The sequence below is a fragment of the Molossus molossus genome, unplaced genomic scaffold (genome assembly GCF_014108415.1).
Source record: "Molossus molossus isolate mMolMol1 unplaced genomic scaffold, mMolMol1.p scaffold_m16_p_1, whole genome shotgun sequence".
In the NCBI taxonomy this organism is placed as follows: domain Eukaryota; kingdom Metazoa; phylum Chordata; class Mammalia; order Chiroptera; family Molossidae; genus Molossus; species Molossus molossus.
In genome coordinates this window covers 146,242,178-146,256,153 of record NW_023425344.1, presented here as the reverse complement: position 1 = coordinate 146,256,153, position 13,976 = coordinate 146,242,178, and the positions used below count along the sequence as shown (strand labels likewise).

Genomic DNA, 13,976 nt, shown 5'->3' with positions numbered 1-13,976 from the left:
GAAGTGTCTGGTACAGTCCTTTTTTATGAGTCTGTGAGACTACCCTTTGCTGAAGACACAAATTCTGGCCTGTAATTTATGGCAGAGCCTTCAGGCAAACATGAGAGCAAAACAAAAACTACGTGTAGGTGGCGGAGCCTTAAAATGCCCAGGGTTAACATATCCGGTAAGTTTCAAATGTAAAAGGTTATGAAGGTTCACAAGGAGAACAATACAACTTACAGGGAAATTTGGTTGTTTATTTGGCATGGGAGTGAATACACTATACTTACATAAAGCTGCCCATATTAGTCTTAGAACATATTAAACCCAGCTTGTTACTCTAACCTGATTTTGCTCTCAAAACTGGAGTTTACATATTAAAAGTTTCCTTTCTAAATATACTTTACTAGACTCAACTAGTTCAGTTCCTGTGTAAACCTCAGAAACAGCCTGACCTCAGAGTCCTGCTAAACTGACAAAAACCAGATGGCAACAGAAGAATGCTGATCATAAAGATCCATATCGGGACCAGCAAGGACATTGCTTGCATGTCCACAACTCCTCCCACTGATCTCTGTTCTGCTTTTCCTCTCCTCTATCCTCATAAAAAAACTCTGCCTGTACTAAGATGTTAAGTTGTAACCATGCTTTAGTATCTTCCAGCTAGTAATCAAAATTATGTATTCTGTAACAAATCAAAGTATATAATCAACTCTATGCTCTCCTTTCTAGCCAAGTTTTCATTGCAGTTGGGAGAAATGCTGATGCTGGCAATAAATCAAAAGCGTCCAAGGAAGGGGGGAATGCTAATTCTGTCAGTAAAGCCACAGATGTCCAATTGAAGCAAATTGAAAGATAACGTCAGAATGAAGAGAGTGAGCCTGAGTCAGAGCAGTGAAACGCCCCTTTAGCCGTTCCCCTTACTCCTGCTCCCCTTTCTCAAAAGAAACTGTGTGTCCTCACTCCCCTGGGAAGTTTCCCTCTCCAGAATTCCCACCAACTCCCTATAAGAATCACTAGCTAGACCAGAGATGTCAAGATTTTTGTTGGTAATTCTCACCCAAGAATACTTTTTCCATTGATTTTTAGAAAGTGTGGAAGGGAGGGAGGGCTGGAGAAAGAGAGAGAGAGAGAGAAACATTGATGTGAGAGAGACACACTGACTCATTGTCTCCCATAAACACCCCGACGGGGCTGGAAATCAAAACCGCCAAGTAGGTATGTGCCCTTGACCTGGAATTAAACCTGTGACCCTTCAGTGCACAGGCTGATGCTCTAACCACTGAACAAACCTGCCAGGACTTAAAAAATTTTTTTTTTAGTTTTAGAGAGAGAAAGGAAGAGGGAGAGAGAGATAGAAACATTGATGAGATAGAACATCAATTGGCCACTTCCTGCATGCCCCCCCCCCACCCCGGGGATCGGGCCCACAACCTAGGCATGTGCCCTGACCAGGAATCAAATCCGAGACTTCTTGATGCATGGATCAGTGCTCAACCACTGAGCCACACCACCGGGCTTTAGATGGGTTTTTGAGGACAGACGTCCTCCCTCCCAGCTTCTCAAGTTTTGAGCAGTTGAATAACCACTTTCCTTCTCACCAGCACTTGTTTCACAATTTTGGCTTTCGTGGTGGTGGGCAGCTGGATGTGCCGATCATTTCCCTGGTTTCAAAACCAGCGAATAAAGCCATTTAAAAATATTTTTTAGACAAATGTCTCTAAAGATTATTATTAAGCCTATTTCAAAGAAGTCAGTGAATGTTACACTGATTTATAAAAATGGATGAACATAACTTGTATAGAATATGCAATCCAACTTTCCTAGCAGAGGTGTAGGCTTTGAGAAGACAGAGAACTTGGCAAAGGGATTTATAGGTTAGATGTGATTTTGGGTGCTTCCTTCTGTAGACTTCATTGGTTCTGAAACTTCCTGAAGAGTGGGATGGCTGTGGTCTGTTTTATTGATCATATGTTATTAACAAAACTCCTCCAACTTTACAGAAGCTGCCAAAATTACTGAGTTAGAAAGAACAAGACATAGTGACATAACTCCCCCAGAAGGTAATCTAAGAGCTAGACCTAGGACTATGCAGGGCTCGAACAAGTGAGAGCCCAAACCAGGGTGAGGAGTAACAAAAAAATAAATAAATAAATACATAAAAATAAAGCACAAAAAAACCTTCTCTTGACACGCCCTTTCATTTTGTCTCATGACTTAGTCAGATCCTGAAGTCTCCCAAATTTGTATCTGCAGCTCAGACTCTTCTGAACTCCAGACTCCTAAAGTAACTCTATTCAACTGCCATTTGACATCTTAACTTCTAGTTTTCATAGATATGTTGAACTTAACATCGACATAGGGTTGTGTGGGGTGGGAGAAAGCTGCAAGTATATAAACCAAAATGTAAATAATAGTCCTGATGAGGGTCTTGTGTGTTTTGCTATACTATTATGTAGGACTTCTATCATGAGTATTAACACTTACAAAAAGACTTATTTTGAGAGAATTATTGATTCAGAGGAAGTTGCAAAGATAAGACACAGAGGTCCCATGTATCCTTTACCCGGTTTCCTCTATAATATCAAAATAGGAAATTGACATTGACATAATGTGTGTGTGTAGTTCTATGTCATTTTATTTCATGGGTGGATTCATGTAACCACCACTGCAGTAAAGATACAGAACTATTTCATTACCACAAATATCTCCCTTGTGGTGCCTCTTTATAGTCACATCTATAATCTAATCTCTGGCAACCACCACTATGCTCTCCGTGTTATATAAATGGAATCATACAATACATGATGATTTGATTTTTTTTTTCAGTCAGCAATGTCTTTGGGATCCATCCAGATTTTTGTGTGTATCAATTGATCATTCCTCTTTATTGCTGTATAATATTCCATGGTATATTTGTACTACTGTTTGTTTAGCACTTCTCCTATTGAAGGATATTTGAGCTGTTTCTAGTTTTTGGCTAATATGAATAAAACTGCTACTAATATTATGTACAGAGTTTTGTGTGAACATATGTTTTTGTTTCTCTTGGATGAGTGCCCAGGAATGTGACTGCTGTGTTGCAAATATGTAAGTGGATACTTAGTAATTTAAGAATCTTGTACAATATTTTCTAGGATGACTGTATCATTTTATATTCCCAACAATAATGTATAAGAGATCCAGTTTCTCTGCATCTTTGTCAGTGTTTGGTATTGTCACTATTTTTTTTTTTTTAATGTAAGCCATTTTGATAAGTGTTTAGTGATAATCTCTACTGCAGATCACTGGAGCTCTTCCTCTGCAGTCTTGTCCCCCTCTCGTGCTCTGCCCTGGGGACTCTAATTGTATTGGCCTCCCTGGGCTCCCAACTTAGGGAGGCTGATAGACTCTGCCTGGGTTCCCCTGCTCTTGCCACATGGCCTAGAAATTCCAGGGAGTAAGCCCACTTTGCTTCCCATCTCTTGGTGATCGCTGTCCTTCACGCCTGTTTTCCAATGTCTTGAAAATCCGTTGTTTTATATAATTTGTTCATTTTTATAGGAGTTTCAGGCAAATTTCAGTTGTTGTTATTTCATCTTGACTGCAAGTGAAGTCCATATTTTAGATTAATTTACACTGAGAAATAGTGCTTGTGCTTAGAATCTATGTCTCAAAGACTTCATTGTCAATTTTCTTATCAGAGTACTACTTTCTATATATATCTATATACCTATTATCTATCTATCTATCCAACCATCATCATACATTTTGCTTAACTAGAAGTCAGGAGTTCTACTATCAGAATTGCAATTACTTATCTATAGCATCTGAGACCCTAACCTCTTTAAGTCACTTTCTTTATTTGTAAAATGAAATGTCAGTCTATATGAGCCTTAATTTCTACTCTGAGATTTTGGGATATTGTTTGACTTATTTATTTATATTTATTTATTTTAAAATTTATTTTAATTATTGAAAATATTACAAACGTCCTCTTTTTTTTTTTTACCTCATTGAGCCTCTCACCCCACTCCTCACATCCCCCGCCAGGCCTTCACTGCATTATTGTCTGTGTCCATGGGTTATGCATATATGCATATAAGTTCTTTGCTTAATCTCTTCCCACCACTCCCCACACCCCTTCTTTCTGAGATTCATCAGTTTATTCCATGCTTCCATGTCTCCGGATCTATTTTGTTCATCAGTGTATTTTGTTCATTAGAATTCACATATAAGTGAGATCTTGTGATACTTGCCTTTCTCTGACTGGCTTATTTCACTTAACATAATAGTTTCCAGATCCCTCCATGCTGCTTCAAAGGGTAAAAGATCCTTCTTTTTTACAGCTGCATAATATTCTGTTGTGTAAATATACCACAGCTTTTTTATCCACTCATCTACTGATAGGCACTTGGGCTGTTTCCAGATCTTAGCTATTGTAAATAGTGCTGTAATGGCCCTGGCCAGTTTGGCTCAGCGGTTAGAGCGTCGGCCTGCGGTCCGGAGAGACCCGGGTTCGGTTCCCGCTAAGGGCACGTACTTCGGTTGCAGTTTGTACCCGGCCTTGGTTGGTCGTGCGGGTGGCAGCCACTCGATGTGTCCCTTCACGTCGATGTTTCTCTCTCTCTCTCCCTTCCTCTCTCTCCCTCCCACTCTATCTGTACAAAAAATGGAAAAATATCCTCGGGTGAGGATAAAAAAAAAAAAAATAGTGCTGTAATGAACAGAGGGGTGCATATATTTTTTCTGATTGGTGTTTCAGGTTTCTTAGGATATATTCCTAGAAGTGGGATCACTGGCTCAAATGGCAGTTCCATTTTTAATTTTATGAGGAAACACCATATTATTTTCCACAGTGGCTGCACCAGTCTGCATTTCCACCAGCAGTGTACTAGAGTTCCCTTTTCTCCACACCCTCCCCGGTACTTGTTGTTTGATGATTTGTTGATGGCCGCCATTCTGGCAGGTGTGAGGGGATACCTCATTGTTGTTTTAATTTGCATTTTTCTGATAATTAGTGATGTTGAGCATTTCTTCATGTGTCTCTTGGCCATTTGAATGTCCTGTTTGGAGAAGTGTCTATTCAGGTCCTTGGCCTATTTTAAATAGAATTATTTGTCTTTCTTTTGTTGAGTTGTATGAGTACTTTATATATTTTGGAAATTAACTGCTTATCTGATGTATCATTGGCAATGATGTTCTCCCATACAGTGGGTTCCCTTCTCATTTTGATACTGGTTTCTTTTGCTGTGCTTTTTAGTTTGATATAGCCCCATCAAACTAAAAAAGTTTTTCTTTGTTCTCTTGCCCTAGGCAATGTATTGGTGAAAATTCTGCTATGTGAGATGTCTGAGATTTTGCTGCCTACATTTTCTTCTAGGATTTTTATGATTTCATGAGTGTCATTTAAGTCTTTTATCCATTTTGAGTTATTCTTGTGTATGGTGTAAGTTGGTGGTCTAGTTTCATTTTTTTGCATGTAGCTGTCCAATTTTCCCAACACTATTTATTAAAGAGGTTGTCTTTACTCCATTGTATGCTCTTGCTACCTTTGTCAAATATTAATTGAGAATACTGTACTGGGTCAATTTCTCAGTTCTTTGTTCTGTTTCATTGATCTATATGCCTGTTCTTGTGCCAGTACCAGGCTGTTTTAATTTTAGTGGCTTTGTAGTATAACCTGAAATCTGGAATTGTCATCCCTCCATTTCTGTTATTTTTCAAGGTTGCTGTGGCTATTCAGGGTATTTTTTGGTTCCATATAAACTTTTGGAGTATTTGTTCAAGAACTGTGAAGTATGCCATTGGGCATAGGGATTGCATTGAATCTATAGATTGCTTTGGGTAGTATGGACATTTTAATGATGTTGATTCTTCCTATCTTTCTCTCTCTCTCTTTTTTTATAATGTCTTGTTTTCTGAGAACAGGTGTTTTACCACCTTGGTTAAGTTTATTCCCAGATATCTTCACTTTTTTGTTGCAGTGGTAAATGGGATTTTTATTTATTGTTTTTAGTTTCTCTTTCTGTGTGTTGATTATTGGTATATAAAAAATACCATTGATTTCTGGATGTTGATTTTGTATCCTACTGCTTTCCAAATTGGTTTATTAAATCTACTGGTTTTCTGGTGGAGTCCTGTATCAGAATCTTGATTGTTAGTGACCTACTTGTGCATGGGCTCAACCCTCAGGCTGGCTGACAGTGAGGCTCAACCCCCAGCACAGCATGCAGGTTGCTCTTCTGATGCTTATCACATGAAGTGGAGTTCGCCTCAGCAGGGTTTGGAGCCTCCCAAGATCTCCCAGTGGATATACTGTTTGTGAATCTCATTGTATCCTGCTCTGCTGTTGTTTGAATCTGACCATTGAGTTTATTGCTGTTGGGCCTCTTCGAGGGTCTCTGGTGCAGGCCAATGTCAGACACTGTTTGTGACTAACCCTGAATATCCTGTTTGGAGCTGTTAGTAATCCACAACTTGTGGCTCCCTCTACTGGGCCTGGGGGTGTGTGGGAAGGACCAAGCTTTGCATCAAGGTCTTCCTTTACTAGCCCTTCGTTCAGGAGCAGGTCAGGCAAAGACTCAAAGCACCTAGAGATCCACCTTGGTCTGTAGGCTTGCTGTTAATCTCAGTCACTTAATGAGTCTCAGGCTGTAGTCTTCAGCAGGGCATAAACCGCACAGGGTAGGTTGAGAGGGTTTCCAACAGAAGGGGCTATAGCTTCCATCCAGGCTATTTTTTCTTTATTGATGTTAGAGAGAGAGGAAGGGAGAGCGAGATAGAAACATTGATAAGAGAGAAATATAGATTGGCCGCCTCCTGCACAAGCAACTTGTGAGGGTGAAATGCAATAAATGGTTTGTATGAAGTAAGTGCTCAGTATTGGTAGATATTATTATAATTATTGTAAATTGTCTGTATCAGCACTGCAAATGATCAGTTTAGCAGATTTTGAAAATCACAGAAGAGGCTCCCAGACCACCATTGGAAAACTCCAGCTTGAATGACAGAGTAAAACATCCTACTATGAGGGGCTTGTTTATGTCTAGAGAGGGTTTGTATAATATTTGAATAATTTCCAGAGCGCTTTTAAAAATATTATCTCATGATGTCACTTTTAGTTAAAGAAGTGACTGGAATCAGCTAAATTACCAGGTTTGAAAAGTCTAGATGTTGTTGTTTTTTTTTTGTTTTTTTTTCCCTTTATTGATTTTAGAGAGGAAGTGAAAGGGAGAGAGAGATAGAAACATCGATGAGAGAGAACATCAACTGGCCGCCTCCTGCATGCCCCACACTGGGGACTTGGCAGATTTGGCCCACAACGTGGGCATGTGTCCTGACCAGGAATAGAACCGGTGACTTCCTGGTGCCTGGGTTGATGCTCAACCACTGAGCCAGACTAGAGAATGTAGTTCTTTTTTTGTGGTAATGCCCCTAGTAGGAACTGAACCTGGGACTCTCTGGTCCCCAGGTCAACCGCTGAGCCAAACTGGCTAGGGTAAGTCTAGATATTCTTATGCGAGTGTGATTATTGGCTGAATGTGGGAAAGAGAGAGTGGAGAGTGAAAAGGTAAGATAGACTTCATAGGAAAGATATACAAAAATTCATGATTGACTCATACTCCAAATGTTCAAATGTTCTAAAATGTGAAAAACAAAATAGCCATTTTGGTGAGATGACCCAAATAAATGCCAAAGATCTTGACATTGCAGAAACTATAGGAAAGGGTTAAAGGAAGCAAACATGGAGAATATAAGGAAATGGCTTGGTTTGAAATTTATGGGCAAGATCAGGTGTTATGAAGCTCAGAAGAGTGGGTGTAACTCAAGAGTGGAACAGTTTATTGACAAAATTAAACTACAATTTCCCTGGCTCAAGCCATTTCCTGTGTTGGCTGTCTGTGTCTGTCTCGATGCCCAAATAGCTTTACTTCAAAGTGTTTATGGGAGCAGAAAGGAGAATTGGCTGAATGTGTTTATTCAGTGCTGGATGGAGGATGTGGGAGGGGAGTAGGCTTATGAATAAGTCTGGGTTTAAGAGCACATGGACCACAAGTTGATCATCCTTTTTCTGAAGACAAACATCCAGGGCACTTCTCAGAAGGAAGGAAACCCTGGGAGGGAAGAACTTGTTAAAAAAGAAGAAACAATTTTGGAAGCTACTTAAGTGTGTAGGTAAGTCACAGTGGTGTTGGGTGCCCCAGGGAACAACATAGACTATACTCTCTCTCTTAGAAAATTAAAATAAAAAAATTTTTTTGAAATATTTTCAACTTTAAAGAAAAGTTATAATAATAATACAAGGAATTCTTGAATACCTTTTATCCAGATATATTATTTTTTTAAAATTCTTCCCACTTAAAAAAAATTATTTTTTTCTTTCTCTCTAAACATACATATAGATTATATGCACACATATAATATAATCTATATTTTGAACCACTTGGGGTTTGAGAATAGTTTGCATACACCATGCCCCTTTGTCCCTTAATATTTCAGGGTTCATTTTCGAAGAACAAAGATATTATCTCAAATAATCATAGTATAATTGTCAAATTTAGTATATCAAACATTGATATAATATTCCTACCTATTCAACAGACTATAGCAATTTTTTTCTGGTGGAAAAGGCCTCTTTGATAGGGAGCTGAGATTGGCCTAGTAGAAAAAAGATGTGGGCCCTTTGCTCAGCTCATTAGCATCTTTATCAGTAGAAGAACATCAGCAAATTCATTGTTTGGCTTTCTTTGGTTTCATTCTTAATCCGTTCTTACCTAAGAGCATAAAACTACTAAGTAGAAAATACCCAAGTGCTAAGAGAGCTTTAGTAGTAGAAGAGATCTGGTGTGACAAGGCGTAGTTTTAGCAGAGTCCTGAGGTAGGACATTGAGCATCTTCCTTTTCCCTCACCTCCTACCTCCCTGCCTCACCCCAGCTTAGGAGCAAGAATGAACTATAGTACTTTTTCTATTTTTCTTTTTTATCTTTTGGGGGGAAGAGTGGGCAGCAAGGAGAGTAATAAAGACTTAAATGAGCAAAAATAAATCTGGGATAAAAAGAGATGGTCTTCTATGGTCATTCTAGTCATTCACTGAGAATGAGGCTATCTACAAGAATTTCTCTCAAGGAAATAGTGACACTGTACTTGCTTGTCTCAGCCAGTCTCTTGGGTTACTTGTTTGAGTCAGTTGATGTCAACTTTCCTTCACTGTTGCCCACATGTGAACCAACTTCAGGACTGCTTTCCCTGGTTCTTCCTGTTCTGCAGGATCCCATGTTATTACATAACAGGGAATGTATAGGGAGGGACAGGAGGTCCCTTGAACAGAATGGGGTAATGTGGGGAAAGGAAGAGGAGACTCCAAAGACTATGCTGTCAGGGTTTAAGGAGTCTAGGGTCTCTACTGGACCCAAGTTTCACCTCAAAATCAGTTCTTCCTTTTCCCTCCTTCTCTTCAGGCAAAATGAAGCTGACTCTGGTGCAAATCTTTTTCATGATGTTGCTGCTGTTGCTGGGCCTGGGGATGGGCCTGGGTTTAGGGCTTCAGATGGCTGCAGCAGTCCTGGAGGATAGCGATCAATCACTGAATGAATTTTGGTCCAGGGACTCACAAGATAAAGTCAAGGCCACTAAGGTGGCAGAGGGAACCCAAACAACAGAAACCCTACTGCTTAGCAACAAAGGAGTGGTGCAACCTGGCTGGCCAGAAGATACCATCCTCAATGAAGATGAAGTTGGAGGGAACAAGATGCTTAGAGCTGAAGCTCTGAATCAGAGCAACAAAGACTATCTCAAGCTTGACCTGATGGCCCGGGAGTGCAATGCCATGATGGCACACAAGATGAAGGAGCACAACCACACATGCATAACCCAGTACATATTCATTCACGAGGAGCTAGATGCAGTCAAAGCTGTCTGTAATGGCCCTGTCATTGCCTGTGAGCTCCAGGGAGGCAAATGTCACAAAAGCTACCGTCCTTTTGATTTGACATTTTGCAAGTTATCTAAACCAGGCCAAGTCACTCCTCATTGCAATTACCTAACTTTTATTTTAGAAAAGTTCATTATTATATCCTGTAAGGACATGAAAACCTTGTTAACGTCTGGGTAATGAAGCAAATTATCTTCTTTTTTCTTCACCTTCTCTTCTTTCTCTTTTCACTTCCTCTTTCTTACGCTGTTTTCCTCCTCTTAGGTATTCTGCAAAAAAGGTTCTGGAAAGTGAGACTGGCTTATTCTTTATCATTCCCCCATGAAAATACAATTCTTTGCCAGAGGGTTCACCTATCTTGCATTTCGTTCTTGGGATCAGAAGTGGCAGAATAGGTTGATGATATCTAGATTCACTAAGTTCTTCCTCTCTCCAACCTGGACTTTCCACACAGCACTTGTCTGCTGCAGATACAAATTAAAGTAATCACGTCTCTGCTTCTGGAGCACCATGTGGAACATGGTTTCTTTCTTTTTATTTTTCCCTTTTTATTGGATTTATTGGGGTGACACTGGTTATCAAAATTATACAGGGTTCAGATGCACAATTTCACATCATCTGTACACTGTATTGTGTGTTCACAGGGTTTTTTCCTGAGTCTGAATATAGGGCTTATATTTAGGGATTCAGAGGTCTGCTGGTAAGGTACTATGATTTTGCAGTCCAGATAGAACTTGAGCTAGGTCAGGGAAAGCCCTCCTTTACTTAACACTTCTCTACCCTCTTCTCTTTCCTCCCGTTGTTTAGTACCTGCCTCGTTGCTTTGCTTCTTTTTTCCCCTCTACTTCCTTTGTTTCTTTTTCCTTTGCTTCTTTTCTCCCTCCCTTTCCTCTGTTCTCCTTTTCTTCTCTTTCTGGGCCCTTCCTGTTTCTTTCTCCAAATACTTTTGGAAATTCAGTCAGCCAACATTAATTGCTCATTCAATGCCAGGTAAAAAGGTACTGGTCCTATAGTCAAAGAGTCTGGCATAAGGGGTAGGAGAGAAGGTGGGTAAAAAGAATGATGAGGAGAGAGAGGAAGAGAGGGAGCCATTGTTCTAAATTAGGTCTGGAAAGTAGAATAGTGTCCACACCTTGTGCTCAATAGGTGTAGAATGAGTGGGATCAGAAGGGTTCTCGTTCTCACCCAGCACCTCTTCCCTTTTTTTGTTTCGAAGAACAAGAAAGTTGGTGAGAGAATAATTTCAGCAGAGAGGGTTTACATCTACTCAAGATTGGGGGAAGATGTGGGGTGGAATAAATAGAGGATGTAAGTGGCTGCCCAGAGCCTATTTTCTATGAATTCAAAGCAATAAGCAATAGTGTAGTTAGACATGCATGGGCCCAGGAGGAAATCCAAGGTAATGTCTATAAGGATTTGCTATGTGACTTTTGAGATGTCACTTTAGGGTTTTTCTCTGTTTCACCCTCCTAAACTATAACATAATCAACAGTCAGGGATATACATAAATGGGAGACTGGAGGGAAGAAAAGATTTGGTTTATCTGACTGGCTTTTACTTTCTTCATTTATTCCCCAATTTTCTTTCTCCTCCCTGTTCTTGTAGTCAGGCAGCCAACTAAGTGTGTTGACTCCAGACTCCTCTGATTCAACATTTCCCTCCGACTCTCCTCTCCTGGCAATGACCTCTTAGGAACAGTGTTGTTGAGCAGGAAATGTGTCTGCATCTGTGGGCTACTCTGACATTTCAGATGTTGGTGGAGGAATGGCAGGAGGTGAGGGTCTGGCCAAGACAAATTCCTACTCTTCCTGATGGGGAATCCCTTTCAGGGCAAACAGACAGAAGATTTTCTAAGGTAAAAGAGAAAATGAGAAGCGAGTGGGAGGAGAGGAAAGAAGAGTGCATGTCAGAGAAAATTAGCCACGGTAGGAATATGTCCAGTAGGTAAAAGAAAGCATTTAGGATTAGGAATGGAAGGTAAAAGGGTCCCTAGTCTGACTCCTTAATCAAAAGTCACATGATTCATTGTATGGTGAACTATCAAGACACTAGAATGAGCAAAAAATTGAAGCCTAGATTCTCTCATTCATAGATGAGATGACATCTTCTTCCAGGTTCCCACCAATTTCTCTCCTGAAGGATTCCCACACTGTCCTCCTAGTCCCCCTTCCAGCCTCCACTTTGGACCAATCTCAGTGGTCAGGCTTTCATCTGATTGGGAAGACCATCTCAGGAAAGCAACTTACAAAACACTTTGAAGGTACCTGATGGCTCAAGCAGGAAAACACAGCTTCCATGGCTGGTGTGACATGTGACAAGAGGTGGACACCTGACTCACCACGGACAGAAAATTAATGCATTATAGCTTAAATGCTGCCTCATTCACAAAACTTCCACCTACTCCTTCAGCTCTAATGTAATTTCCTCTTTGTCTTTCCAGTGTATATGCTTTAGGCCATAAAATAGGTCCTCAATCACTTATCCACTAGTCTTAAATCTCTAAAGCTCTGAAAACTTAGAGGTTTCCTTTCACCGACTTCAAAACTCATTTAGATGCAAAATCAGACTGAATTGAAAATACAAGGCTATTTATTTTATTTATTTAAGTTATATCACCATTCTACATTTTACAGAGGAAAAAACAATGTGTTTGATTATGAACAATGCCTCAGATAGACTCTTCTAGATATTCACTCACATAGCATTGCTTTTTAAAACCTTAAAAATTCTAAATTTCAAAATTCACTGGCCCCAAAACTTTAGATAAGGGATTGTGGACCTATATATGCTATTTAATTGTTCCTTAATTAATTTTCATATACAATATATGACCTTAGGTCATAAGTGCTTTTCTTTTTAATGGAAGCAACTATGAGTTTCTTCTGTATTCTTCAATACATTTATTGATCAATGAGTACCTGGTTATTGATTATTCAATACCTCCTCAAAAGTTATAAAAATTGTATAAAACAGAATCATTTAAGAGGAATATGTTTTCTGACCCATGTCAACTATTGCACTGTCAAATAAAAAGAGATGAGTAGCCTAATCCCTGTTTCAGAGGGCTCAATATGGATTCTTTTTTTCCCAAGACAATAGGAAGAAAACTTTCATTGTGTGCTGGGCACTCTACCAGATGCTGTCACATATTTGATTTTATGTAATCCTTGTAGGAGGTGATATTATATTAGCTCCATTTTACAAATGGTAAGTAACAGGCTCAGAGAGGCCAAGTTTACCTTGACCAAGATCACCCAACTCATAACTGGCTGATCTATAATTTAAGTGGATGGCTCCTGCCCTTCTCTCCATTTGCTGCTTCCCATTTTGAGGCACCATTCAGTTTGTTCACCTACATCCCACAGGGTGAGACTCAACTCTAAGTAGAGTTTGGGATCTGGATCTTGGATTCTTTGTCTCTCTGTCAATCAAAAAGCATTACTGTGCAAAGTACACATATACTAAGTACTACAGAAAAATGAGCGAGAGCCTGAGCAGGTGCAGGAGAGAACCTCTAGGTTCTGAGCCCTTCTTTCAGGACATGAGCACATAAACATAGTATGGCTGTAGAGGCCCAGCATTCTAGATGGTTATGGATATTCCCCAACATGATATTAAGGAACAAACAAATAAGATGTGTGTAAGAAAGTTCAACACAGAGTGGCAACTTTAATCCTTTTTCAAATATAATATATATACATATGTACTTTTTTTTTTTTTTTTTTCGAAATCAGCCTCCTTGTTGCTCTCACTCTCATTCTTGCTCTCATTTTGGCTGCTGTGTTGCTAGTGTCGGGTAATGTAGCACTGAACACAATAATACTGGGAGGGAGGAACCAAAGCCAGAAAATGACTCTCTTTCTACTTGCAAGACATTCAAATATTGTCTTCAGGACGCTCTACACACATTTTTCTCAACCTTGGCTGCTCATTAGAATCACCTTAGGGAGCTTGAAAAGTACCATAAGTATAATCCCCAGGTTCTTCTTCCAGATATATTGATTTAATTAATCTGGGTTGGGACCTGGGTATCAGATGAAGCCCAAGGATCTTGGGGCTTCTGTTACTCTCTGTACTTCC

General features: G+C 39.7%; 1 protein-coding gene across 1 annotated transcript; it reads left to right on the top strand.

Annotated features, from left to right (window-relative positions):
- Positions 1-9,428: 9,428 nt before the first annotated feature.
- RNASE10 (ribonuclease A family member 10 (inactive)) lies at positions 9,429-10,076 on the top strand. The gene has a single exon (XM_036282256.1). It carries the CDS (start codon positions 9,429-9,431, stop codon positions 10,074-10,076), a length of 648 nt encoding a protein of 215 aa, XP_036138149.1.
- The last annotated feature ends 3,900 nt before the right edge of the window (positions 10,077-13,976 follow it).

Excerpts from the sequence above, each read along its gene's own strand:
- RNASE10 (XM_036282256.1), top strand. The coding sequence starts at position 9,429 with ATGAAGCTGACTCTGGTGCAAATCTTTTTCATGATGTTGCTGCTGTTG.